At 42.8% G+C, this 25,819-nt stretch overlaps 2 protein-coding genes across 4 annotated transcripts; both read left to right on the top strand.

Moving 5' to 3' along the window:
- Positions 1-11,646: 11,646 nt before the first annotated feature.
- LOC135098020 (ran-specific GTPase-activating protein-like) lies at positions 11,647-16,739 on the top strand. 2 transcript variants are annotated; one of them, XM_064000203.1, is made up of 5 exons: positions 11,647-11,822; positions 14,235-14,409; positions 15,287-15,447; positions 15,901-16,003; positions 16,332-16,739. In XM_064000203.1, the coding sequence occupies exons 2-5, from the start codon at positions 14,395-14,397 to the stop codon at positions 16,356-16,358; spliced, it is 306 nt and encodes a 101-aa protein (XP_063856273.1). In that variant the 5' UTR covers positions 11,647-11,822; positions 14,235-14,394; the 3' UTR covers positions 16,359-16,739. The 2 variants fall into 2 exon arrangements, with proteins under 2 accessions (XP_063856273.1, XP_063856274.1); XM_064000204.1 differs by lacking the exon at positions 11,647-11,822 and adding an exon at positions 13,024-13,093.
- LOC135098019 (uncharacterized) lies at positions 16,739-22,602 on the top strand. 2 transcript variants are annotated; one of them, XM_064000202.1, is made up of 3 exons: positions 16,739-19,513; positions 19,888-20,040; positions 22,069-22,602. In XM_064000202.1, exon 1 carries the CDS (start codon positions 17,087-17,089, stop codon positions 18,479-18,481), a length of 1,395 nt encoding a protein of 464 aa, XP_063856272.1. In that variant the 5' UTR covers positions 16,739-17,086; the 3' UTR covers positions 18,482-19,513; positions 19,888-20,040; positions 22,069-22,602. The 2 variants fall into 2 exon arrangements, with proteins under 2 accessions (XP_063856272.1, XP_063856271.1); XM_064000201.1 differs by having other exon boundaries at positions 16,739-19,521.
- Positions 22,603-25,819: the final 3,217 nt, after the last annotated feature.

Genomic DNA, 25,819 nt, shown 5'->3' with positions numbered 1-25,819 from the left:
ACTACTACTACTACTACTACTACTACTACTACTACTACTACTACTACTATTACTACTACTACTACTACTACTACTACTACTACTGCTATTACAATTTTAACCTAACCCTTTATTATCTATCAGATTTGCATCAACCAGCAGCAGCAGCAGCAGCAGCGGCAGCAGCAGCAGCATGGCAGTAGTAGCAGGAGTAGTGAATGGTCACACGTATGTGGTGACTACTTGGACTATCAGGCCGCCATTGTAGTGTGCTGGACTATTGGTCAACAATGAGCCGAGAAAGTTACGTGGTACAACTATTTCGGCGATAGTAGTGGCTGTAAGTAGTAGTAGTAGTTGTAGTAATAGTAGTAGTAATAGTAGTTATGCGTGTAATGTCAATATGGTTCATTTTGTAACTGTAATTGCAAAGATTCTCGACTTTGTGTTTCTTAAAGGCGTGACGTAATTAGAGAAAACGTATGTATTTTAAGGGACACTAGTCTGTACTTCATTATTCCTGTTTATTGCTATTATACGAGTTTTTTTTTTTTTATAGTTTTACTTGTATATACTATTTAAATCTACTATTCTATTTATTACGTTTAAGTGGGAGATGTCAGAGAAAGCTATATTTATAATTTTCATTTGTAAGGTCAATAAGGTCCATTTTATTAAGTAAATTTATAAGATGCTCGACCTTATGTTTCTTAAATAAGTGACGTAATTAGAGAAAACGTGTGTCTTTTAAGGAACACTAACCTATACTTCATTAATCTGGTTATTGTTGTTATACGAGTTTTCCGGTGTATATACTATTTAAATCTACTATTTTGTGTTGTATAATACTATGTTTGAATGGTAGAACTAAGAGAAAGAGCCATATTTGTAATGTTTACATGTAAGGTCAATATGGTCTAGTCTGTAACTGTAATTTGAAGGATTTTCAATCTTTTGTTTCTTAGCAAGTGACGTAATTAGAGAAAACGAATCTTCTTTAAGGGAGACTAAACAACAATGAATTATTCCTCCTTATTCTTAATATTGCAGATATTTGGGTAGTTTTAGGCGAATATTCTATTTAGACGTAGTGTTTTGTAATGTGCGGCAGTACTAGATGCCACACTGAAGTGGTAGAAGTGAGAGAAGAAGCCTTATTTATGAAATGTGACAGAAAACCTAACAATGAATGGAGGGTGAACAAGGAGGAGCGACAGAGGGAAGAAAGGGGCAAACAACAGGAACAAAAGGAACAACACGAATAGGAGAGAGAGAACAGGAGGAGGAGGAGGAGGAGGAGGAGGAAGAGAAACTGAAAGATACGGAAGAGAAGGAGGAGCACGAGGAAGAGGAAGAGGAAGAAGAGGAAAACAGAAAGAAAAACTTCGATGACAAAACTCTCTCTCTCTCTCTCTCTCTCTCTCTCTCTCTCTCTCTCTCTCTCTCTCTCTCTCTCTCTCTCTCTCTCTCTCTCTCTCTCTCTCTCTCTCTCTCTCTCTCTCTCTCTCTCTCTCTCTCTCTCTCTCTCTCTCTCTCTCTCTCTCTCTCTCTCTCTCTCTCTCTCTCTCTCTCTCTCAGGTTAAGAACGTGGCGAGGCGAAGGTTTACCCCGGCGGCCATCTTTGTTTTGGGAATGGTCTTGTTCTATTGGATGAACAGAACTGTGAGGTTAGTAGTAGTAGTAGTAGTTGTTGTTGTTGTAATAGTAGTAATAGTAGTAATAATAGTAGTAGTAGAGAGAGAGAAAGAGAAAGAGAAAAATATGGATTAAGAGGAAGAAGAGGAGGAGAAGGAGGAGGAAGAAAAAGAAGAAGAAGAAGAAAACGAGGAGGAGAGGACGAATAAGGGTATCAGAGGAGAAAGAGGAGGAGAAGGAGGAAGAGGAGGATAAAGAGGAGGAGGAGGAGGAAAAGAAAGACAAAGAAGAGGAGGGGGAGGAAGAAAAGAAGGAGGAGGATTAGGAAGAGGAGGTGGTTGAAGAGGAAAAGGAGGAGGAGGAGGAGGAGGAAAAGAAAGAGAAAAAGAAGAAGAAGAAGAAGAAGAAGAAGAAGAAGAAGAAGAAGAAGAAGAAGAAGAAGAAGAAGAAAGGCTATTAGAAGATGAGGAGGAGGAAGAAGAAGAGGAGGATGAGGAAAAAGAGGAGGAGGAAAAGAAAGAGAAGAAGAAGAAGAAGAAGAAGAAGAAGAAGAAGAAGAAGAAGAAGAAGAAGAAGGTGGTAGTAGTAGTAGTAGTAGTAGTAGTAGCAAAAGGAGGAGGAGGAGAGAAAACTGATGAAAAAATAAATCAAAAATAAAAATACAACAACAACAACAACAACAACAACAACAACAACAACAACAACAACAGCAGCAGCATCAGCAGCAACAGTACATGTAAACATTTATAGATAGGCCTACACTGGGTTAAGAAAGGCGGCAAATATTTCCCTTATACTAAATGAAACCTGGCTCGCTCTTACCGTAGACTTTTCACTGGGTAACGGCAGATGATCACAAGTGAACACAAAACAACGTGCATGGACATTCCTTTCTGCTTTATTCTAGTAGTAGTAGTAGTAATAATAGTAGTAGTAGTAGTAGTAGTAGTAGTAATAGTAGTAGTAGTAGTAGTAAAAGTAGTAGTAGTAGTAGTAGTAATAGAAGTAGTAGTAACCTAACCTATAACCACCACCACCACACCCACCTCACCTTTCTTCACCAACCACAATTGCAGGACGGCGAGTTGTGGTTTTAGAGACTGTGGTAGTGTGGTGTGGGGCGTGAGTGACTGCGGGCGTGGCGAGGGCGTGGCCGTGCTCTGCTCCGCCCCGGTGAGTGGAAGCAATGTTGGTAATTACGAATGTTGGTTAATAATTGTAGTTTTTGGAGTGTTGGATGATAATTGTGGTAGTTTTTAAAATGTTGGTAGTTAGGAATCTTGGTTAATAGTTTTGGTAGCCTCTCTCTCTCTCTCTCTCTCTCTCTCTCTCTCTCTCTCTCTCTCTCTCTCTCTCTCTCTCTCTCTCTCTCTCTCTCTCTCTCTCTCTCTCTCTGTAATTTCTTCTAATCCTCAATTATATTTCCTGTTATTATTATTATCATTGTTGTTGTTGTTGTTGTTGTTGTTGTCCGTTGTTGTCGTTGTTGTTGTTGTTGAAGGTGGTGCAGAATCGCGGGTTGGGAAAGGAACAGGAGTTTCTCCCCTGAGTGTTCTTGACAGACCTGGCAGACACAGCCGTCCAGCTCAAAGGGACGCTGGAGCAATAGTCCTCCTGTCCTGAGGGGTGCTGATTGGTCCCCGGTCTTGTCTTCCGTCTTCTGATTGGCTCGTGCGTCGCCCTCGTGGGTTATTGCGTGTTGCTACGTGACTGGTGCTCGCCTCCCCCCCCCCCATCCATGGCGACCTGTGCCGCCACACCAGCCACCCACTCTTTTATCGATGTCTTTTTAGTAGTTGTTAAGTATCTTGATCTTATTGCTTTTCTGTGCTGTTTACTCACTTTGTTAAATAGCCGCAATAGTTTCCCTGTGTTGCCAGATTTCCGCTTTGTGTTCGCCCAGCCGCGTTGCCAGATCTCTGCCTATCTCACCGTAATATTGTCAGTGTCACCCACCACAGGGAATGTCGTGCAATACACTTCTCTCCGCCATGTTGGTTCCTGCGGCGGTCACTGTGCACCTGTTCCTGTCACCGAGTGTTGTGGTGAGTGTGTGTGTGTGCGTTAGGTGTGAGTGGTGGACAGGTAATAAGAGTGCTTCACGTCTGGACCAGCCCTCTTACTGGCGACAATTTCCTGAGCTTTTCTCCCCAGGATGTGAAGCAATAAACCCATTTAGTACGCATGTCAAGGGGAAGGAGCTTTGTGTGTGTTCCTTCTCATCCTCCAGCAACTCATCACTGTATATATGCGCACCGCTTTTACAAACAATGCCATCACCACTGCAGATCTTGTTCTGTATCGTGACCACTCAACAGATGCATACAGTCCCTCATGATTTGTGTGCTTTCCTGTACACTATGAATCTCACAGTCTTCCTGCACCAGTGACCACACCGTCTGCTCTTCAATTTCGTTTTCGCTTGGGTATTCTCGCTCACTCGCTTCATCTCCTCCTCCTCCTCCTCCTCCTCCCCCCTTCCCCTCCTCCTCATGTTCCCCTTGTCCTTCCTCCTCCTTCCTTTTCTCTTCCTTCTTTCTGTGTCCGTCTCCTTTTTTTCTACATAAACAAAGGAGAGAGAGAGAGAGAGAGAGAGAGAGAGAGAGAGAGAGAGAGAGAGAGAGAGAGAGAGAGATGAGAGAGAGAGAGAGAGAGAGAGTAAATGCTAATCTCTCTCTCTCTCTCTCTCTCTCTCCTCTCTCTCTCTCTCTCTCTCTCTCTCTCTCTCTCTCTCTCTCTCTCCTCTCTCTCTCTCTCTCTCTCTCTCTCTCTCTCTCCTCTCCTCCTCTCTCTCTCTCTCTCTCTCTCTCTCTCTCTCTCTCTCTCTCTCTCTCTCTCTCTCTCTCTCTCTCTCGTCAATTTTGGTGAAGACAATGACAAAGTGGGTGAATGAGGTTGAGTCATTACATTAGGAAGAAGTTGTACAATGTTTTCTCTGTGTGCATTTTCCTTCTCTTAAATGCTTCTAAATATTACCTGCATTGCTTCCAGTCATGTGAACTGTTGCTTCCCGCACTGAAAGGCTCAATGGCTAGGATAGTGTGCTGCTGCTGGTGGTGTTCTGTCACACGTGCAGGGAGGGCGGACTGACTGTGCCTGCCTGTGTTACCCTGAAGGTTGGGAGGGCAAGAGTCACCTGGGTACCGAGGCAGGAAGTGATGTTTTGCTGTGTACGTTGAGTTACACCTGTAGAGAACGTGCCACGCGTGATGCAGGTTAGGAAGGTTATTACAGACAAAGACAGCTGCCGAGTGTGACTGGACAGCTGCGCATCAGGCAACACGTGCAGATAGTTCACGAGGATTTAGCTGAAAGATTCAAATTGATAAAACTAAAGCGAATTGCAATATTGATGCTGAGACGAGGAAAAATGTTGCCATGGATGAAGAAACTGTAGTCTGCAATAAAGAGATTGGCGTGAGTGTATCAGGCAGCAGGGAGTGAGAAGGTGAAGCTTGCGTTGCCTTAGGGAATCCAAGCTTGGTGTGCAGTTTGAAAGGAAGGAACAGCAAAGTATTAGAACAGGTGGGTGTGACACGGGATGAAGCTAATGAGGTGCTGGGATTGGGGAAAGCTGGAAAAATGGTACGTTACGTCAAGTTAGGCTAGGTTAAGTTAGGCTAGGTTAGGTTAGGTTAGGTTAGGTTAGGTTAGGTTAGCCTAGGTTAGGTTAGGCTACGTTGAGTTAAGTCAGTGTAGCTGTACTATTGAAAACTTACACACACACGCACTCACACACACACACACACACACACACACACACACACACACACACACACACACACACACACACACACACACACACACACACACACACACACACACACACACACACACACACACACACACACACACACACACACACACACACACACACACACACACACACACACACACACACACAGTCATCACCACTAGCCAGCAGGTCTTCCTTGCTAGAGGAGATACACAAGAACTAAAGAAATGTAAACTCGCACAAATTCACACAAACTCGCCCAATCTCACACAGACTCGCACGAACTCGCACAATCTCACACAGATTCGCACATTCTCACACAAACTCACACAAACTCGTACAATCTCACACAAACTCGCACAATCTCACACAAACTCACACAAACTCACACAATCTCGCACAAACTCGCACAAACTCGCACAGACTTGCAGAACAGAACAGAACAACAGAACGGATAGGAAGTTTGTGAAGGGTGAACAGGGAAAATGAAAGAGAGTAAGAGATTGAATGTTTGTAAGCAGACCCAGCTTTGACCTCACTGAACGTTTCCCTTTGTGTCTCACAACACAAGGGGGCAGTCACAGCCTGCCCTCTAAAGACAACTCTCTTCCTCCACACAAAACTACAAGCACCTAATAACACACACACCCTTCACTCAAAAATTTTTAAATCATCATGGCGACTCCTACACCAGCCTCGGAGTCCCCATCTGGGGAGGGAACCATAAATGTCCCCAGGTCGGACTGCCTTTCTGTTGACGACCCTAAGTGTCTTGACACCCCCCTCAACTTTTTCTTCATTAACTTCTGCAACATTCGCGGTCTAAGATCTAATTTTCAATCTGTAGAACACCACCTCTCCTCTTCTAAACCTCATCTTCTTTTCCTCACTGAAACTCAGGTGTCTGAGGCAACTGACAGTAGCCCCTTTTCTGTTCCCTCCTACTTTCTCTATCCTCATTTTCGATCCAAAGCTGGATGCTGCGTTTATGTGCGCAATGACTTAACCTGCTCTCGTGCCCACGCTCTTGAATCTTCCGAGTTTTCCACCATCTGGCTACGACTACAGAGTCACTCTCATACTAAATTTATCTGTGCTGTATACCTCTCACCTAACTCCTCTGACTATAAAAAATTCTTTGACTACTTAACTTCCAAAGTGGAGCACATTCTGACCCTCTTCCCTTTTGCAGAGATCTCCATTCTTGGAGACTTCAATGTTCACCACCAGCTTTGGCTTTCCTCTCCCTTCACAGACCATCCTGGTGAACTAGCCTACAACTTTGCTATCCTCCATGACCTAGAGCAATTGGTGCAACACCCTACTCGTATTCCTGACAGTCTTGGAGATACGCCCAACATTCTTGACCTTTTCCTGACCTCTAATCCTTCTGCTTATGCTGTCACCCTTTCTTCTCTGTTGGGCTCCTCCGATCACAATCTCATATCTTTATCTTGTCCTATCACTCCAATCCCTCCTCAGGATCCCCCTAAGCGAAGGTGCCTCTGGCGTTTTGCCTCTGCTAGTTGGGGGGACCTGAGGAGGTATTTTGCTGATTTTCCTTGGAATGACTACTGCTTCCGTGTCAGAGACCCGTCTTTGTGTGCTGAGCGCATAACAGAGGTGATAGTGTCTGGCATGGAGGCGTACATTCCTCACTCTTTTTCTCGTCCTAAACCTTCTAAACCTTGGTTTAACACAGCTTGTTCTCGTGCTATACATGATAGAGAGGTGGCCCACAAAAGGTACTTAAGCCTTCCATCACCAGAATCTCATGCACTTTATATTTCTGCCCGGAACCATGCCAAGTCTGTTCTCCAACTAGCCAAAAACTCCTTCATTAACAGAAAATGTCAAAACCTTTCAAAATCTAACTCCCCTCGTGATTTCTGGCATCTAGCCAAAAATATCTCCAATAACTTTGCTTCTTCATCTTTCCCTCCTCTATTTCAACCAGATGGCACCACTGCTATCACATCTATTTCTAAAGCTGAACTCTTTGCTCAAACCTTTGCTAAAAACTCTACCTTGGACGATTCTGGGCTTGTTCCTCCCTCTCCTCCACCCTCTGACTACTTCATGCCATCTATTAAAATTCTTCGCAATGATGTTTTCCATGCCCTCGCTGGCCTAAACCCTCGGAAGGCTTATGGACCATATGGGGTCCCTCCTATTGTTCTCCGAAACTGTGCCTCCGTGCTTGCACCTTGCCTAGTCAAACTCTTTCAGCTCTGTCTGTCAACATCTACCTTTCCTTCTTGCTGGAAGTTTGCCTACATTCAACCTGTTCCTAAAAAGGGTGACCGTTCTAATCCCTCAAACTACCGTCCTATTGCTTTAATTTCCTGCCTATCTAAAGTTTTTGAATCAATCCTCAACAGGAAGATTCTTAAACATCTATCACTTCACAACCTTCTATCTGATCGCCAGTATGGGTTCCGTCAAGGCCGCTCTACTGGTGATCTGGCTTTCCTTACTGAGTCTTGGTCATCCTCTTTTAGAGATTCTGGTGAAACTTTTGCTGTTGCCTTGGACATATCAAAAGTTTTTGATAGAGTCTGGCACAAAGCTTTGATTTCCAAACTACCCTCCTACGGTTTCTATCCTTCTCTCTGTAACTTCATCTCAAGTTTCCTTTCTTACCGTTCTATTGCTGGTGTGGTAGACGGTCACCGTTCTTCTCCTAAATCTATTAACAGTGGTGTTCCTCAGGGTTCTGTCCTGTCACCCACTCTCTACTTATTATTCATTAATGATCTTGTAAACCAAACTTCTTGTCCTATCCACTCCTACGCTGATGATACCACCCTGCACTTTTCCACGTCTTTTCATAGACGTCCAACCCTTCAGGAGGTAAACATATCACGCAGGGAAGCCACAGAACGCCTGACTTCTGATCTTTCTAAAATTTCTGATTGGGGCAGAGCAAACTTGGTATTGTTCAATGCCTCAAAAACTCAATTCCTCCATCTATCAACTCGACACAACCTTCCAGACAACTATCCCCTCTTCTTCAATGACACTCAACTGTCCCCCTCTTCTACACTGAACATCCTCGGTCTGTCCTTTACTTATAATCTGAACTGGAAACTTCACATCTCATCTTTAGCTAAAACAGCTTCTATGAAGTTAGGTGTTCTGAGACGTCTCCGCCAGTTTTTCTCACCCCCCCAGCTGCTAACTCTGTACAAGGGCCTTATCCGTCCATGTATGGAGTATGCTTCACATGTCTGGGGGGGTTCCACTCATACTGCTCTTCTAGACAGGGTGGAATCAAAAGCTTTTCGTCTCATCAACTCCTCTCCTCTAACTGACTGTCTTCAGCCTCTCTCTCACCGCCGCAATGTTGCATATCTAGCTGTCTTTTACCGCTATTTTCATGCTAACTGCTCTTCAGATCTTGCTAACTGCATGCCTCCCCTCCTTCCGCGGCCTCGCTGCACAAGACTTTCTTCTTTCTCTCACCCCTCTTCTGTCCACCTCTCTAACGCAAGAGTTAACCAGTATTCTCAATCATTCATCCCTTTCTCTGGTAAACTCTGGAACTCCCTGCCTGCTTCTGTATTTCCACCTTCCTATGACTTGAATTCCTTCAAGAGGGAGGTTTCAAGACACTTATCCACCAATTTTTGACCACTGCTTTGACCCTTTTATGGAACTGGCATTTCAGTGGGCACTTTTTTTTATTAGATTTTTGTTGCCCTTGGCCAGTGTCCTTCCTACATAAAAAAAAAAAAGACCACATTGATTCTCTTGTTTTGTTGACTAATATTGAGACAAACTTGCAAAACTTCCATTAAGAGACAAGAGCGTTGATATGCTGACGTCACTGAGGACCTCCTGACTGACTGCACTAGAAAACGGGAAGCCGATGCTCTGTTATGGGTAGTGGTGGGGTAACTCACGATAAAAGAACGCAAGAACAAAAAAATAAATGAATAGATAAATAAGGGTTGGTGCAGGAAGCCATCAGACCTTCACGTGGCACTCCCTATATAAAGCACACCATTCTGTCTAATCTTTTAAAGCTCCCTAGTGACTCAGCACCCACAGCCACATTACGGAGTCCACCTATTCATCCACCACTCTATCTAAGAACCAGTTCCCTGCTGTCTATTTCTTAAACATATTTTTTTTTTTCAAGTTTGCACCATTACCTGCAGCCTTACCCTGATTAGAGAGCCTGGACATTTTACCTTTGTTACCCTTGAAATATTGAGGGTGTATCTTGCGTTTTCTATGGTTGCGTTAAAAAGAAAATGTGTATTATTACTATCATAATTTTTCTCAAACCCTTTACTGCTGGCGATAGTCTTACATGTTCACGTGCGTTGACTATTCTGACTATCAGGTGGCTCTCGGGCTATCAGCCTACAAGGAGCCGTGAAAGTTACCAAAAACAACTATTTCGCTGATAGTAGTAGTAGTAGTAGTAGAAGTAGTAGTAGTAGTAGTAGTAGTAGTAGTAGTAGTAGTAGTAGTAGTAGTAGTAGTAGTAGAAATCTCCTCCTTTTTCTCTCCCTTTTTTCTATCTATGTGTGTGTGTGTGTGTGTGTGTGTGTGTGTGTGTGTGTGTGTGTGTGAGAGAGAGAGAGAGAGAGAGAGAGAGAGAGAGAGAGAGAGAGAGAGAGAGAGAGAGAGAGAGAGAGAGAGAGAGAGAGAGAGAGAGAATTATCTTATCGTTAATTAATTCTCTCTCTCTCTCTCTCTCTCTCTCTCTCTCTCTCTCTCTCTCTCTCTCTCTCTGTACACGTGTATTTTTTCTTTCTTTGTTTTCTTTGTGTAGGAGGGACACTTCCCAAGAGTACCAACAGTGCAGTAACAAACAGGTCCAGTGAGGTGCCAGTCTCTAGACAGTCCAAAGTGGTGGTCAGACATTGAAGGCTAAGTGTGTTGAAGCCTCCATCCTGAAAGAGTTCCAGTCACAGGAATGTGGAAATACAGAGGCAGACAGGGAGTGAAAGAGTCCACCAGAGAAAGGGATGAAGGACTGAGAATACTGGTTAACTCTTGCAGTGGGGAGGTGGACAGAATAGTGGTGAATGACTGAGAATACTGGTTAACTCTTGCACTGGGGAGGTAGACAGAATAGTGGTGAAAGGCTGAGAATACTGGTTAACTCTTGCAGTGGGGAGGTGGACAGAATAGTGGTGAAAGACTGAGAATACTGGTTAACTCTTGCAGTGGGGAGGTGGACAGAATAGTGGTGTGTTAACTAGTAAGGGATTCACCAACAATAAAAGTGACTGAGATTTGCATAATTCTCCTTTTGTTTAATATTCACAATTATGAGATGTATGAAATTTGAAGCTTTCCTTTGATTTTCTTGTGGTATAGAAAAGACTGGTTGGCTGCACCTCCGTTAATGGCTAATTCATTGAGTTGGAAGCGTTACGTGGCTACAATGATAATCTCGTCTCTTTTTTTTCTATATAAGATTGTGAATATTTAGCATTGGTGTATAATCTATGTATTCCTTAGGGTTTTTACTTATATTTTGTACCGTGTTTTTTTTTTTCTTTAATATTGCTTGTGTGGAGAGGTTCCTTGAGGGGTGGTGTGTGTGTGTGTGTGTGTGTGTGTGTGTGTGTGTTAGGATGATTACATGTGTGGCTGGAAGAAAGTAGTCCCCCCGAGCTATCTGTGTGTGACTCTTCTTGGTGCTGCAGGAGTGAATAGACATCAAGAAAGCCTGGCGGTGACATTACTAACAGAAATGGATAGAAAATATATAGCTACTGCTAAATGTTTTTCATTTTCTTTTGTAGTTGTATAAGAAAACGTAATTTTTTATGGGAAACACAAGAATATTAAGCAGTATCCAGATTTTCCGACATATTAAGTAATTTTTGTACAACATTTTCACATATACCAGAAGAAAGAGAAGAGGTGGCAGACATTTAAATGCCGCTGAACCAAAATTATAAATGTTTTCAGATGGAGCAAATGCAATCTTGCTTAACCCAACACATGAGAAAGCATTAATCGCGTCCAGTGAATTTTACTTTGATGATAATACATTATCAGATATATATGACGAAAGCACACTACTACTTATACTACTACTACTGCTACTACTACTCACAAAACAAATATGAATAAAACACCCAGCATGGCGGAGGAGAAAAGAGCAAATATCTTCAGTGTTACAACTATTACAATACCACAGCATCCATATTATCTGTTCCGTTCTCTCTCTCCTTATCTCTCCTCCTCCTCCTAACCTAACTACTAGTGCTGCTACTACTACTACTACTATTAACCTAACCCTTTATTCTCCATCATATTTGCATCAACCATCACCAGCAGCAGTAGCAGCAGCAGCATGGCAGTAGTAGCAGGAGTAGTGAATGGTCACACGTATGTGGTGACTACTTGGACTATCAGGCCGCCCTTGTAGTGTGCTGGACTATTGGTCAACAATGAGCCGAGAAAGTTACTTAGTACAACAATTTCGGCGATAGTAGTGGCTGTAAGTAGTAGTAGTAGTTGTAGTAATAGTACTAGTAATAGTAGTTATGCGTGTAATGTCAATATGGTCCATTTTGTAACTGTAATTGCAAAGATTCTCGACTTTGTTTCTTAAAGGCGTGACGTAATTAGAGAAAACGTATATATTTTAAGGGACACTAGTCTGTACTTCATTATTTCTGTTAATTGCTATTATACGAGTTTTTTTTATAGTTTTTCTTGTATATACTATTTAAATCTACTATTCTGTGATGTTTAATACTAGTACTTATTATGTTTAAGTGGGAGCAGTCAGAGAAAGAGCTATATTTATAATTTTTACTTGGAAGATCAATATGGTCCATTTTATTAAGTAAATTTGTAGGATACTCGACCTTATGTTTCTTAAATAAGTGACGTAATTAGAGAAAACGTATGTTTTTAAGGGATACTAACTTATACTTCATTATTCCTGGTTATTGTTATTATATTAGAGAGAGAGAGAGAGAGAGAGAGAGAGAGAGACGAGAGAGAGAGAGAGAGAGAGAGAGAGAGAGAGAGAGGAGAATTTAGTATGTCTTCTATATATGTGTGTTTTCATTATCATCATCTTATTCTTTTCTTCTTCTTCTTCTTCTTCTTCTTCTTCTTCTTCTTCTTCTTCTTATTATTATTATTATTATTATTATTATTATTATTATCATCATTATAATTATTATTATTACTATACACACACACTCACACACGCAGTAGTAGCAGTAATTATAATAGGAAGAAGAGAAACATGATGATGATGATGATGAGGAGGAGGAGAAGAAGGAGGAAGAAAAATTGTTGTACTTTTCTGTAATATATTTCTAAATAACTATAAGTGGAAAAGCAGAACTAATAGTGCACCATGATAGTCCATTAAATTGTTCATCTCTGACTATCGCCATCATCAATTACAAGTTAGTTAATAAAGAGAAAATTGAAAAAAAATATATAGCATATCAAATTCTAAGACACACAGATACTTTCAACATTTTTCTGAATATCTAAATAACTACCGCAAAGAAAAAAAAAAAAAAAAACAATAGTACACCAAGATAGCCCATTAAATTCCCCACATTTTCCTATCAACACTATTCAAAAAGTCTATTAAAAAAAAATAATGAAAATAAAAAAAATCACTTCAAAAACTCCCAAAAGACACCGAAGAAAGATCAAGATTCAAGATTGTCAACATAGGACAGAGATGTGTAACATGGGAGAGGATGAGCCGGTGGAACATGTGGTGCTGGAGTGTGTGAAGTATGAGAATGAGTTGAGACAGGTGCAACAATATAAGTACTTAGGGATGTGGATGAGTCCTAGTGGGTGTGCAAAGGCAAAGAATGAAAAGATAAGTATGGTAAACCAGTGGGTAGGTAGATTGGGAAGCGCGGCAAGGATGAGAGCAAGTAAGTATGATGTGTTGAGAGAAGTGTGGAAGAGTGTGGCTGTGCCAAGTATAATGTATGCTATGGAGGTGATTGCATGGAATGAAAGTGAAATTGATAAGTTAGAAGTGGGCCAGAATAGAGTAGCAAGGATGGCACTGAGTGCACCGAGGTGCACAGCAGTTGAAGCCTTGAGAGGTGACATGGGATGGAGCACCTTCAGAGAAAGACTCACAAAAGCCACACTTAGGTACAGGATTAGGCTTGAGAGAATGGATGACACAAGAATAGCAAGGAAGGTGTACCTGTGGAATGAAAGTGGAAGCAAATGGAGGAAGAGATGCATGAGAATGACAGACAGGAATGGATTGCAAGTGGTGTAGGCGATAAGAATGGCTGGGAGGAATCAAAATGAGCGTGAATGAGTGGTAACAAGAGGAGGCAGAGTGGGAGCCGAATGGGATGTGAGAAAATGGAAGAATGAGATAGACAAAGAAGTGAAATGTGTGGCACTGAATGAATGGAAGAATGAAATGGAAAGAAAGAAGACCCTGGAATGGTACAAGGAGAAAGAGGCCCCGAGGTATGAAAGGTGGTATGATGGAAGCCTGGGCGGTGATCTTCTCTTCCGAGCGAGGGCACAGTGTATGGATGTGAATGCAAGGAGTTACAGGTGGTCTGAGTCCCGCAGCAAAGTGTGCCAGATGTGTGACATGGGAGAGGATGAGACGGTGGAACATGTGGTGCTGGAGTGTGTGAAGTATGCCAGAGACAGGAATGAGATGATGCAAGTGATACTGACTGAGTTAGGGCATGATAGGAATGAATGAGTGGAAAAGACAGGAAAGGAATGGATGGTGTTGTTGCTGGGACTGTGTAGAGAGGCGAATGAAAGGATGATTGAGGCGGTGAAAGAGTTTCTGGAGAGAATGTGGCGTGCCAGATGTAGGAACAGTTACAGTAGATGATGATGTTTGTTAATTTTTTTTTCTTTTCTTTTTTCCCTTCTACAGGAGTTGCCGATCCAAAGGCCTGGTTTAAGAGTGATCCCGAGCTATCTGTACCATCAAGATCAAGATCGAGCGTCCATATCAGATGGCGAGTCTGCTTACAAAATTGCATCGGAGGGACTGATAGAGGCAGCCACAATTATCCATCATCATCGGCGACACCATGGCTCTTGAGAAGGTAACATGGCTACCATTCTACACTCACATCATCTGGCTATCAACACACACGAGAGTGGCGGCGGTGCGGAGGTGTAAATAAGGAAAATAGGCGTATATGTGAGGGCGGGTGGCGGGGATCCTATGGCGGAAAATCGAGGGATGATCGAGGGTGATGCCCCACCATTATTAATTACTCCTTTATTTAGCGATTTTCAACACACACACACTTGCCCGCCAGTAAGAAGCAGGTATGGGCGGCCATCTTGAGCGCTAAGGGACGAGGGGACAAGGGGAAATAAAGGAAATATGGCTCAAAATGCCTCCTTATTTTATTGTATTTTCGATTTTTTTTTTTTTTGATATATGGAATTATTTGTGTGTGTGTGTGTGTGTGTGTGTGTGTGTGTGTGTGTGAGAGGGAAGGGAGGGCGGGGGTGGGGGAGTTCTTGTGTTCGTTAAGGATAAAAAAAAAAGTTTTTAACGTAAATATTTTCTTTTTCTTCATTTTCTTGTGTTTGTTGTTTGTTTTGTTTGTTTGTTTTGTTGGTTCGTTATGTGTGTGTGTTTGTGTGTGTGTGTGTGTGTGTGTGTGTGTGTGTGTGTGTGTGTGTGTGTGTGTCAGAATATATCGTTTTTATTTTTTTCATTTTTTCTGTTTTTCTTGTGTTAACTGAATATTTGTTTGTTTGTTTGTTTGTTTGTATATGCATGTATGTTTGTCCTCTTCTTCCTCTTCCTCCTCTTTCTTTCATCTAGACCTCCTCTTCTCTCTTCCCATCTCTTCCTCCTCCTAGCCCAACCAAGCCTAATTCTCTCTCTCTCTCTCTCTCTCTCTCTCTCTCTCTCTCTCTCTCTCTCTCTCTCTCTCTCTCTCTCTCTCTCTCTCTCTCAGACAGACAGACCTCGATGACAGCGTGGTGAGCGAGGAGGGGGAGTCAACCAGCAGAGTAGGGGAGCATGACCCCTACTTTGAACCAGTGGTGACCTTGCTGGAGGTCTTCGTGGTTAGTGATGATGACCAGGAGGAGGAAATGATAACACTGAGTTTTGAGGTCAGGTCAGGTTGGTAATGGTGTTTTTTATTATTATTATTATTATTATTATTATTTTTGTGAGTTTTTTATTGGTTTATTATTTTATTGAGAAATGTTGTTGGTAGTTTTGCTGTTTCTTGTTGTTAGGTGAGGTGAGGTCAGGTCAAGCACTGATGGTAATTTTGCTGTTTTATCATTGTTAGGTCAGGTCAGGTTTTCTTATTGCAGGTAAATAGTTATTATTATTATTATTATTATTATTATTATTTTCTCTCAATCTATGTTTTCTTTCTTACTTACCTCCTCCTCCTCCTCTTCCTCCTCCTCCTCCTCCTCCTCCTCCTCCTCCTCCTCCTCCTCCTCCTCCTCCTCCTCCTCCTCCTCCTCCTTGTTCTTCACATAACCTCTCTTCATTTTATTAACCTAACCTAACATGCAGACAGTGCCAGCCTAACCTAACCTCCCCCCACCTGCAGGCAGTACAAGCTGTTTCGTTATCACACCTCTGAGTCGCCCCCACAGTGGAAGGAACGGGGCATGGGGGCCATTAGCATTCTGAGGAACAAGCAGAAGAAGGCTGTAAGTGGTTGGGTTAGGTTTGTGTGTGTGTGTGTGTGTGTGTGTGTGTGTGTGTGTGTGTGTGTGTGTGTGTGTGTGTGTGTGTGTGTGTGTGTGTGTGTTGACTGGGCTGCCTCATGTGGGATTACCAGCCTGATATGGTGACAGACAGACAAGCAGACAGACAGACAGATAGATTATTATCACTATATTATTACCAGTCATTAATTCAAATAGATAGATTATTATTATTATTATTATTATTATTATTATTATTATTATTATTATTATTATTATTATTATTATTATTATTTTATCACCAGCCATTAATTCTCCCCTTATTTTTCAGGTGGAGTTTGTTCAGCGGCAGAATTAATGCCAGTGGCTGAGTTCAGATCCTCCAAGACACACACACACACACACAGCAGCCCCTCCACCTCCCCACAGCCCTCCACAGTCTCTGACACAGCCCCTGACACAGCATCTGACACAGCCCCTTCACAGACCACCACATATCTCACACATACATAAGAACATAAGAAATAAGGGAAGCTGCAAGAAGCGACCAGGCTTACACGTGGCAGTCCCTGTATGAAATATACCTACTTATTTCCATCTGTTATCCCCATCCATAAACTTGTCTAATCTTCTCTTAAAGCTCTCTAGTGTCCTAGCACTAACTACATGATTACTGAGTCCATTCCAATCATCTATCACTCTGAGAACCAATTTTTTTCTTATCTCCTTCCTAAACCTAAATTTTGGTGCCCGGACAACTGAACCAGTGACAACTGAACCAGTGACAATTGGACCAGTGACAATTGGACCAGTGGACAACTGAGCCAGTGGACAACTGAACCAGTGGACAACTGAACCAGTGGACAACTGAACCAGTGAACCACTGAACCAGTGACAACTGAACCAGTGGACAACTAAACCAGTGACAACTGAACCAGTGACAATTGAACCAGTGACAACTGAACCAGTGACAACTGAACCAGTGACAATTGAACCAGTGTCAAAAAATGTTATCTGTTTGCTACGGCATCATGGTCGTCAGTCTGTACCCAGCTTTCACAACATTCACTGTCACTATTCTACAACATGTCTCTTCAGTTTGGGAGCACAGAACGAGGAAAATCACTCCTTTTATATGGTGGACATGAATACGTTGAGAGGAGCAGAGAACCTTGGATGACTCAAGGAATCTCCTACTGGCGATGTCGTCATTATCGCAAACATAAATGCAGCGGTAGTATGCAAACAGAAGGGGACAGTGTGACCAAGGAGCCCGGCGTTCATACTCATTCTGGAGATCCAGTAACTGCCCAGGTACAGCAGGTAGTGAGTACATTGCACTCATTTGCCGAAGATTCGTCGGACAGTGTGAGAAACTGTGTTGCAAATTCTGTAACTTCTGCTACCTGTGACGTCATGCAACGGCTGCCAAGTAAATCGTCATTGGAACGATCAGTAAGAAGAAAACGTCAGCGCACCGACAATGCACGTGAAATTCCCCACACCAGAAACTTTGATATTCCTCCAGAGTATCAAGAAATAATTCTGCATGATTCTGGAGTGGATGATGTTGACCGCATAATCTGCATGGGTGATATCAACATTGTCACTAATCTCAGTGGCAACAGTAAGCTTTGGATGTGCGATGGTACATTTGAAACTACACCCATTTTGTTCTATCAACTTTATACCATACACGCCAAAGTCGGCAGCAACTACCCTCCATGTATTTACTTTCTTCTTCCTAACAAAGCCCAAGCCACGTACGAAAGGATGATTGACATACTTCTCTCGGTTATGCCTGGTCTACAGCCTGAAAAAGTCCTCACAGATTTTGAAACTGCGGCCATCAACGCCTTTAGAAAAAAATTCCCCTCCGCCTCCACCTCCGGCTGTTTTTTTCATCTCAGTCAGTGCGTCATACGAAAAATTGCCAGTGTTGGTCTAAAGGCTAGATATGAAAATGACAGAGACTTTTCAGTGCTCATGAAGTGTCTACCGGCTTTGGCATTTGTGCCTGAAGATGATGTCATAACAGTTTTTGAAGAACTTGTCCTTACCCTTCCTCAGGAGCCAGAAGTCGAAGAAGTGGTGGCATATTTTGAGTCCAATTACATTCGAGGCATGCAAATTGGTGGACGTCGAAGGGATCCCCGTTTCCCTATCAAACTTTGGAACCACTTCGAGGACGCAGAAGAATGTGCTCCAAAAACCACAAATTGTTGTGAAGGGTTCCACAATGCCCTGAAATCAGTGTACATGTGTGCGCACCCAACCATGTGGAAGTTTCTGAAGGGCATCGCTCGGGACATCGCTGTCCAGCGTCTAGTGCACCAGAATGCGTTAGTACATCGGCGCGATGCACCCACTAACAAGTACATCAAACTCGCGCAGCGACTCGCCACTAAAATTAAGATGTATAGAGCTGAAGTAGATAAGCTCCTGTATTTGCGAGCAGTAGCTAATATGCAGGTCGTGTAAATAGGGGACACTGTAGTGCACTATATGTGATTATATCAGTTGGTTTATATTTTTACTACATGAATGATTCTAAAAACTACTGAACCATAGTATCGCCACTAGTTCATGATGCATAGGTAAATCTTTCTTAATGAATGAATTTTAATATGCTTTTGTTACCATTTTTTTCTGGTTTCATTGTCACTTGTCGACTGGTGCAGTTTTTACTGGTTCAATTGCCCACTGGTTCAGTCGACCACAGGTTCAGTTGTCACTGGTTCAATTGCCCACTGGTTCAGTCGTCCACTGGTTCAGTCGTCCACAGGTTCAGTTGTCACTGGTTCAATTGTCCACTGGTTCAGTCGTCCACTTGTTCAGTTGTCACTGGTTCAGTTGTCACTGGTTCAGTTGTCACTGGTTCAGTTGTCCTAGAACCCTAAATTTTTTAAGCTTGTACCCATTATTTCTTTTTCTACCCTGGTTGCTGATCCTAAGAATTTTGCCTACATCCCCCTTATGTCACTCAAAGACTTCTATCGGGTCCCCTCTTAACCTACGTCTCTCTAAAGAATGTAAATTTAACAGCTTCAACCTCGCCTCGTAAGGAATACTCCTCATCCCCTGTATCCTTTTAGTCATTCTCCTCTGTACTGATTCTAATAGACCTATATCTTTCCTGTAATGTGGGGACCAGAACTGCACAGCGTAGTCTAGATGAGGTCTGACCAGCACCAAGTATAACTTTAATATTACTTTGGGCCTTCTACTTTTAACACTCCTAAAAATCACACACACCACAAGAGCCTCACAAACAGTCTCACAGCCTTCACAAGCAGCCCCACACTCCACCACAGACACACCAGACCCACAGCCCTTCACCTCACCCACTTCCCAGCCCCCCACAGCCCCCCAGCCACCACAAATGAAGTCAAAGGAAGGGACTGTGGCTTCACCCAGCCAGCCAGGACAGCCTACAGAGAGGGGGGTAGTCCCAGTCAAGTCACAAAATATAGGCTTGGTTCTTCCTACAGTTTGAAGTCAATGATTGGACAGGTGGAAAGGTGGTGGTGGTGGTGGTGGTGGTGGTGGTGGTGGTGCTGCTTCTTTCATTCTCTTTGTTTACTTATTGTTTTTTTCTTTCCATTCTCTCTCTCTCTCTCTCTCTCTCTCTCTCTCTCTCTCTCTCTCTCTCTCTCTCTCTCTCTCTCTCTCTCTCTCTCTCTCTCTCTCTCTCTCTCTCTCTCTCTCTCTCTCTCTCTCTCTCTGCCCTTCACTATTGTTAGGTAATAATTGCAGTAACAGCAGTAGTCATAGTTATTATTGTATATTTTTTTAGCACTCCAGAACAGTGTAGTAGTAGTAGTAGTAGTAATTGGCAGGAATTAAGTACATTATTAAATATATTCTGATCTTGATTTGTGTTGCAGGCCAGACAGCTTAGTGGCAGAGCTGCAGGTGGCCCTCGTCAGCTTCCTGGTGGCACAGGTGTAGGATGGCTGGGAGCAGTGGAGGTGCCTGATGGGGCAGCTGTGCCGGGCAGAGGGGCTGCTACTGCTGCTGCGGAGAGCCACACTTGTATGGTAAGCTTCTTTCAGTCCTTCTCTAACAGGTTAATGAGGTTGTTGTTGTCATCATTGTTGATGTATTTTTTATGTTTTTCTCTATAAAATTGGTCTCTCTCTCTCTCTCTCTCTCTCTCTCTCTCTCTCTCTCTCTCTCTCTCTCTCTCTCTCTCTCTCTCTCTCTCTCTCTCTCTCTCTCTCTCTCTCTCTCTCTCTCTCTCTCAAGTTAGCTTAGTGGTAGTGGTAGTAATAACAGTAGGAATAGTAGCATTAGTAGTAGTAGGAACACCATACACTTAACACTCCCAACTCTCCCTTCCAGACCCTAGTAGTAGCAGCAGTAATAGTAGTAGTAGCAGTAGTAGTAGTAGTAGTAGTAGTAGTATCAACACTAACCACTCATTATTTCTCTACTGGTGATCTCCTGGCTTTCCTTACTGAGTCTTGGTCATCCTCTTTTAGAGATTTTGGTGAAACTTTTGCTGTTGCCTTGGACATATCAAAAGCTTTTGATAGAGTCTGGCACAAAGCTTTGATTTCAAACTATCCTCCTACGGCTTCTATCCTTCTCTCTGTAACTTCATCTCAAGTTTTATTTCTGACCATTCTATTGATGCTGTGGTAAACGGTCACTGTTCTTCTCCTAAATCTATTAACAGTGGTGTTCCTCAGGGTTCTGTCCTGTCACCAACTCTTCCTATTATTCATCAGTGACTTTCTAAAACCAAACTTGTTCTCCTATGCACTCCTATACTGATGATACCACTCTGCACTTATCCATGTCTTTTCATAGACGTCCAACCCTTCAGGAAATAAACAGTTCACGCAGGGAAGCCACAGAACGCCTCACTTCTGATCTCTCTAAAATCTCTGACTGGGGCAGACCAAACTAGTTATTGCTCACTGCCTAAAAAAAATCAATTCTTCCATCTATCAACTCGACACAACCTTCCAGACAACTATCCCCTCTTCTTCAATGACACTCAACTGTCCTCCTCTTCTACACTGCCACACTCCCCTGCCTGTTTTCCCTTGGTACAAGCTTCTCATGTGATGGCTCACCCATAATTTTCCTCACATAATGGGTCCTGGCAAGCTTGACAGTGAAGAAAAGTGTTGCGATGGTGTTTGTTCAAGAAGGGATCAGTAATTGTGAGACAGGAAGGAAGATTGCAAATTCAGAAGCAGCTGTCATCTGGGTGGCGGATGGAGGCCGCTCACCCCCCGGTCATCCTGCAGCTCACAGGCCTCTTCTGACCGGGAGAAAGATGGCGCAGCAATTAAGTGTTCACCGTGCATGTGTTTTGTCAACTTATTATTCCTGTATCTGTCTTCCTTTTTTGCCCTTAGCCTTTCTCTCAGGAGTGGCAGCTGTGCCCAGCACTGGTACTGCCCTGGCCACTTGTGTCACAGCTGTCTTTGATCTCCCCGTCTTCCTTCCAGCCCCATGGTTACTGACCTTGACTCAAACACCATCACGACACTCTCTTCCCTGTTAAACTTGCCGGGATCCATTGTAATGTAAGGGGTATTGAATGTGAGCGATGAAACGAGAAGGTAGTGGCAAGGGGGAAACGTACAGGGGAGCGCAGGAGAGACACCTCTCTCCACTGTGCCTGACAGTCTCTCAGTGATTGAAAGACTGAGCATAACATCTTCAGGGCACGTGAGTTGCCATGCATGACAATTTGGCACTTTTTCCATGTCTTCTTATTTGAGTAGACATATCATATCATAGTGAAAAGTCTAGTTTATCCTGTATGTGGAGACCTTCAAGTTACAATACAGCCCACTGCTTTAAGAGTTAAATGTGCACGTCAATGTTTTCTGTCGTGCCTTCTTTGCTGTGTAATGTTGTGGTGAAATGGTTAAATTCTGGACTGAGTTGTGAGTCATGCAGCAGGAGTACACATTTAAGAGTTAAATGTGCACGTTAATGTTTTCTGTCGTGCCTTCTTTGCTGTGTAATGTTGTGGTGAAATGGTTAAATTCTGGACTGAGTTGTGAGTCATGCAGCAGGAGTACAGATGTGTGTCTTCCCCGCAGGTGGTAACACGGAGAGGAAGTGGAAGAAACCTTGGGACGCTCCCATAACTCAGGAGCAAGAATTACACCTTACTGGAACCTTGTGACTGACAGGTTGTGGTGACTGCAGGAACCAATTCAGGTGAACATTGTGTTTTGTTGCTACACTTGAGAATCCTCTATCCTAAATAAAAAATTGGCAAACTTTTTTTATTTTCTGGCCAATCCTGTTTACCTTGAGGGCATGACCTGTACTCTGCCAGAAACTTTATTCCCTGGCCAATTATTATTATTATTTTTTTTTTTATATTACCTTGAGGGCATGACCTGTACTCTCAGAAAGATTGCCTGAAACTTTATTTCCTGGCCAATTATTATTATTTTTTTTTATATTACCTTGAGGGCATGACCTGTACTCTCTGAAAGGTTGGCAAACAAAGATACTATTGACATGTCATTATGTTCAAGATTGTACACAAGATGGAATACTGAATGTTTATTGTTTTACTGTGAATGTTAAGTGAATAATAAATACACAACAGGATAATAAACATGGCACTTGTTTTCTTTATTACTGAAGTGCTGGAATGTACAAAACTTGTCTCAAGCCTGAATGAAGGTGGTGGTGGTGGTGGTGCTTGTTGAGTACAGAAGAGAGGGACTTCCTACATTCTTCCTTCCCAGACTGGAGTGGATTGGAGAACATTTGCAGCAGGGTCTTGGAGGAACAACACTTGCAAATTCTTGTGTCTTTGTGTCAACTTGAGTGAGGAGCAAACTCTTCCTGGTGAAACTGCCCACAACTCTTGTGCCTCTGCAGGTGTTGAATGAAGGTTGCCTGTCGGTCCTGCCATGACTTAAGGGAATTTCACGCGTTCTTCCTGCCGTCAACTGCTTGACAGTCTTCCTCCTGCTTAAAATTCTTGACACACTCTTCTTATTGCAACTTGACTCTTCCTTGATTGCAATGAAAACTCTTGTACCAGGAACTCTGTTTTGTCCTGACAATAGTTAACACCTCATGTAGGGCTTGAAGGCTTGAAGGTCGTGATGCTCGGCCTCTCTTCCTGGTGAAGCTTGATTCCCCAATTGCAATGGAGTATGTCAGGCCCAGTGTGACAGCACTATTTGATAACCAGATGCCAATATTGCAGAAGCAGGTGCTGATAGAGATTCCTGCAGGCTGTTCATAGGATGGTGAAGTGGAAGCCACACACTTCACACCTGCAAGGAATACAGACCATTAGTTCCTAGACATGTGAAGCTTGTTGTATGTGCTGAGATTCCTTGTAATGACTTTTTGATAACTGATTCCCTACAAAACTCCAAACAAAAATAATAGGTCTCTCTTAGGCATAGGAGATGTGCCAAGATTCCCTAAAAAAACTAAGACTACACAAGAAATATCATAGGAAAATGGAAAAAGTTTGACAAGCATTGCACAAGCACTCTCAAACTAAATTTATCTGTGCTGTATACCTTTCACCTAACTCCTCTGACTATAAGAAATTCTTTGACTACTTAACTTCCAAAGTGGAGCACATTCTGACCCTCTTCCCTTTTGCAGAGATCTCCATTCTTGGAGAATTCAATGTTCACCACCAGCTTTGGCTTTCCTCTCTCCCTTCATTGACCATCCTGGTGAACTAGCCTTCACTTTGCTATCCTCCACGACCTAGAGCAATTGGTGCAACATCCTACTCGTATTCCTGACCGTCTTGGAGATACGCCCAATATTCTTGATCTTTTCCTGACCTCTAATCTTTCTGCTTATGCTGTCACCCTTTCTTCTCCATTGGGCTCCTCCGATCACAATCTCATATCTGTATCTTGTCCTATCACTCCAATCCCTCCTCAAGATCCTCCTAAGTGAAAGTGCCTCTGGCGTTTTGCCTCTGCTAGTTGAGATGACCTGAGGAGGTATTTTGCTGATTTTCCTTAGAATGACTACTGCTTCCATGTCAGAGACCCGTCTCTGAGTGCTGAGCGCATAATAGAGGTGATAGTGTCTGGCATGGAGGCGTATATTACTCACTCTTTTTCTCGACATAAACCTTCCAAACCTCGGTTTAACACAGCTTGTTCTCGTGCTATACATGATAGAGAGGTGGCCCACAAAAGGTACTTAAACCTTCCATCACCAGAATCTCATGCACTTTATATTTCTGCCCGGAACCATGCCAAGTCTGATCTCCAACTAGCCAAAAACTCCTTCATTGACAGTGTCAAAACCTTTCAAGATCTAACTCCCCTAGTGACTTCTGGCATCTAGCCTAAAATATCTCCAATAACTTTGCTTCTTCTTTCCCTCCTTTATTTCAATCAGATGGAAACCACTACTATCACATCCATTTCTAAAGCTGAACTCTTCACTCAAACCTTTGCTAAAAACTCTATCTTGGATAATTCTGGGTTTGTTCCTCCCTCTCCCCCACCCTCTGACTACTTCATGCTACCTATTAAAATTTTTCGCAATGATGTTTTCCATGCCCTCGCTGGCCTAAACCCTCAGAAGGCTTATGGACCTGATGGGGTCCCTCCTATTGTTCTCCGAAACTGTGCCTCCGTGCTTGCACCTCGCCTAGTCAAACTCTTTCAGCTCTGTCTGTCAACATCTACCTTTCCTTCTTGCTGGAAGTTTGCCTACATTCAGCCTGTTCCTAAAAAAGGGTAACCATTCTAATCCTTCAAACTACCATCCTATTGCTCTAATTTCCTGCCTATCTAAAGTTTTTGAATCTATCCTGAACAGGAAGATTCTTAAACATTTATCACTTCACAACCTTCTATATGATCGCCAGTATGGGTTCCGTCAAGACCGCTCTACTGGTGATCTTCTGGCTTTCCTTACTGAGTCTTGGTCATCCTCTTTGAGAGATTTTGGTGAAACTTTTGCTGTTGCCTTGGACATATCAAAAGCTTTTGATAGAGTTTGACACAAAGCTTTGATTTCCAAACTACCCTCCTACGGCTTCTATCCTTCTCTCTTTAACTTCATCTCAAGTTTCCTTTCTGACCGTTCTATTGCTGCTGTGGTAGACGATCACTGATCTCCTAAATCTATTAACAGTGGTGTTCCTCTGGGTTCTGTCCTGTCACCCACTCTCTTATTATTCATTAATGATCTTCTAAACCAAACTTCTTGTCCTATCCACTCCTATGCTGATGATACCACCCTGCACTTTTCCACGTCTTTTCATAGACGTCCAACCCTTCAGGAAGTAATCATTTCACGCAGGGAAGCCACAGAACGCTTGACTTCTGATCTTTCTAAAATTTCTGATTGGGGCAGAGCAAACTTGGTATTGTTCAATGCCTCAAAAACTCAATTCCATCTATCAACTCAACACAACCTTCCAGACAACTATCCCCTCTTCTTCAATGACATTCAACTATCCCCCTCTTCTACATGGAACATCCTCGGTCTGTCCTTTACTTACAATCTGAACTGGAAACTTCACATCTCATCTCTAGCTAAAACAGCTTCTATGAAGTTGGGTGTTCTGAGACGTCTCCGCCAGTTTTTTTCACCCCCCCCAGCTACTAACTCTGTACAAGGGCCTTATCCGTCCATGTATGGAGTATGCTTCACATGTCTGGGGATTTCCACTTGTACTGCTCTTTTAGACAGGGTGGAATCAAAAGTTTTTCGTCTCATCAACTCCTCTCCTCTAACTGTCTTCAGCCTCTCTCTCACCGCCGCAATGTTGCATCTCTAGCTGTCTTCTACCGCTATTTTCATGCTAACTGTTCTTCTGATCTTACTAACTGC

The sequence above is a fragment of the Scylla paramamosain genome, unplaced genomic scaffold (assembly GCF_035594125.1).
Source record: "Scylla paramamosain isolate STU-SP2022 unplaced genomic scaffold, ASM3559412v1 Contig41, whole genome shotgun sequence".
In the NCBI taxonomy this organism is placed as follows: domain Eukaryota; kingdom Metazoa; phylum Arthropoda; class Malacostraca; order Decapoda; family Portunidae; genus Scylla; species Scylla paramamosain.
Note: the sequence above shows the minus strand (reverse complement) of the source record. Positions and strands in the feature narration are given on the sequence as shown.

Coding starts and splice junctions, on each gene's coding strand:
- LOC135098020 (XM_064000203.1), top strand. Junction 15,448..15,900: donor ACACTGAGTTTTGAGGTCAG/GTCAGGTTGGTA, acceptor CCCCACCTGCAG/GCAGTACAAGCTGTTTCGTT. Junction 16,004..16,331: donor GGAACAAGCAGAAGAAGGCT/GTAAGTGGTTGG, acceptor CTTATTTTTCAG/GTGGAGTTTGTTCAGCGGCA.
- LOC135098019 (XM_064000202.1), top strand. CDS start 17,087: ATGTCTCTTCAGTTTGGGAGCACAGAACGAGGAAAATCACTCCTTTTA.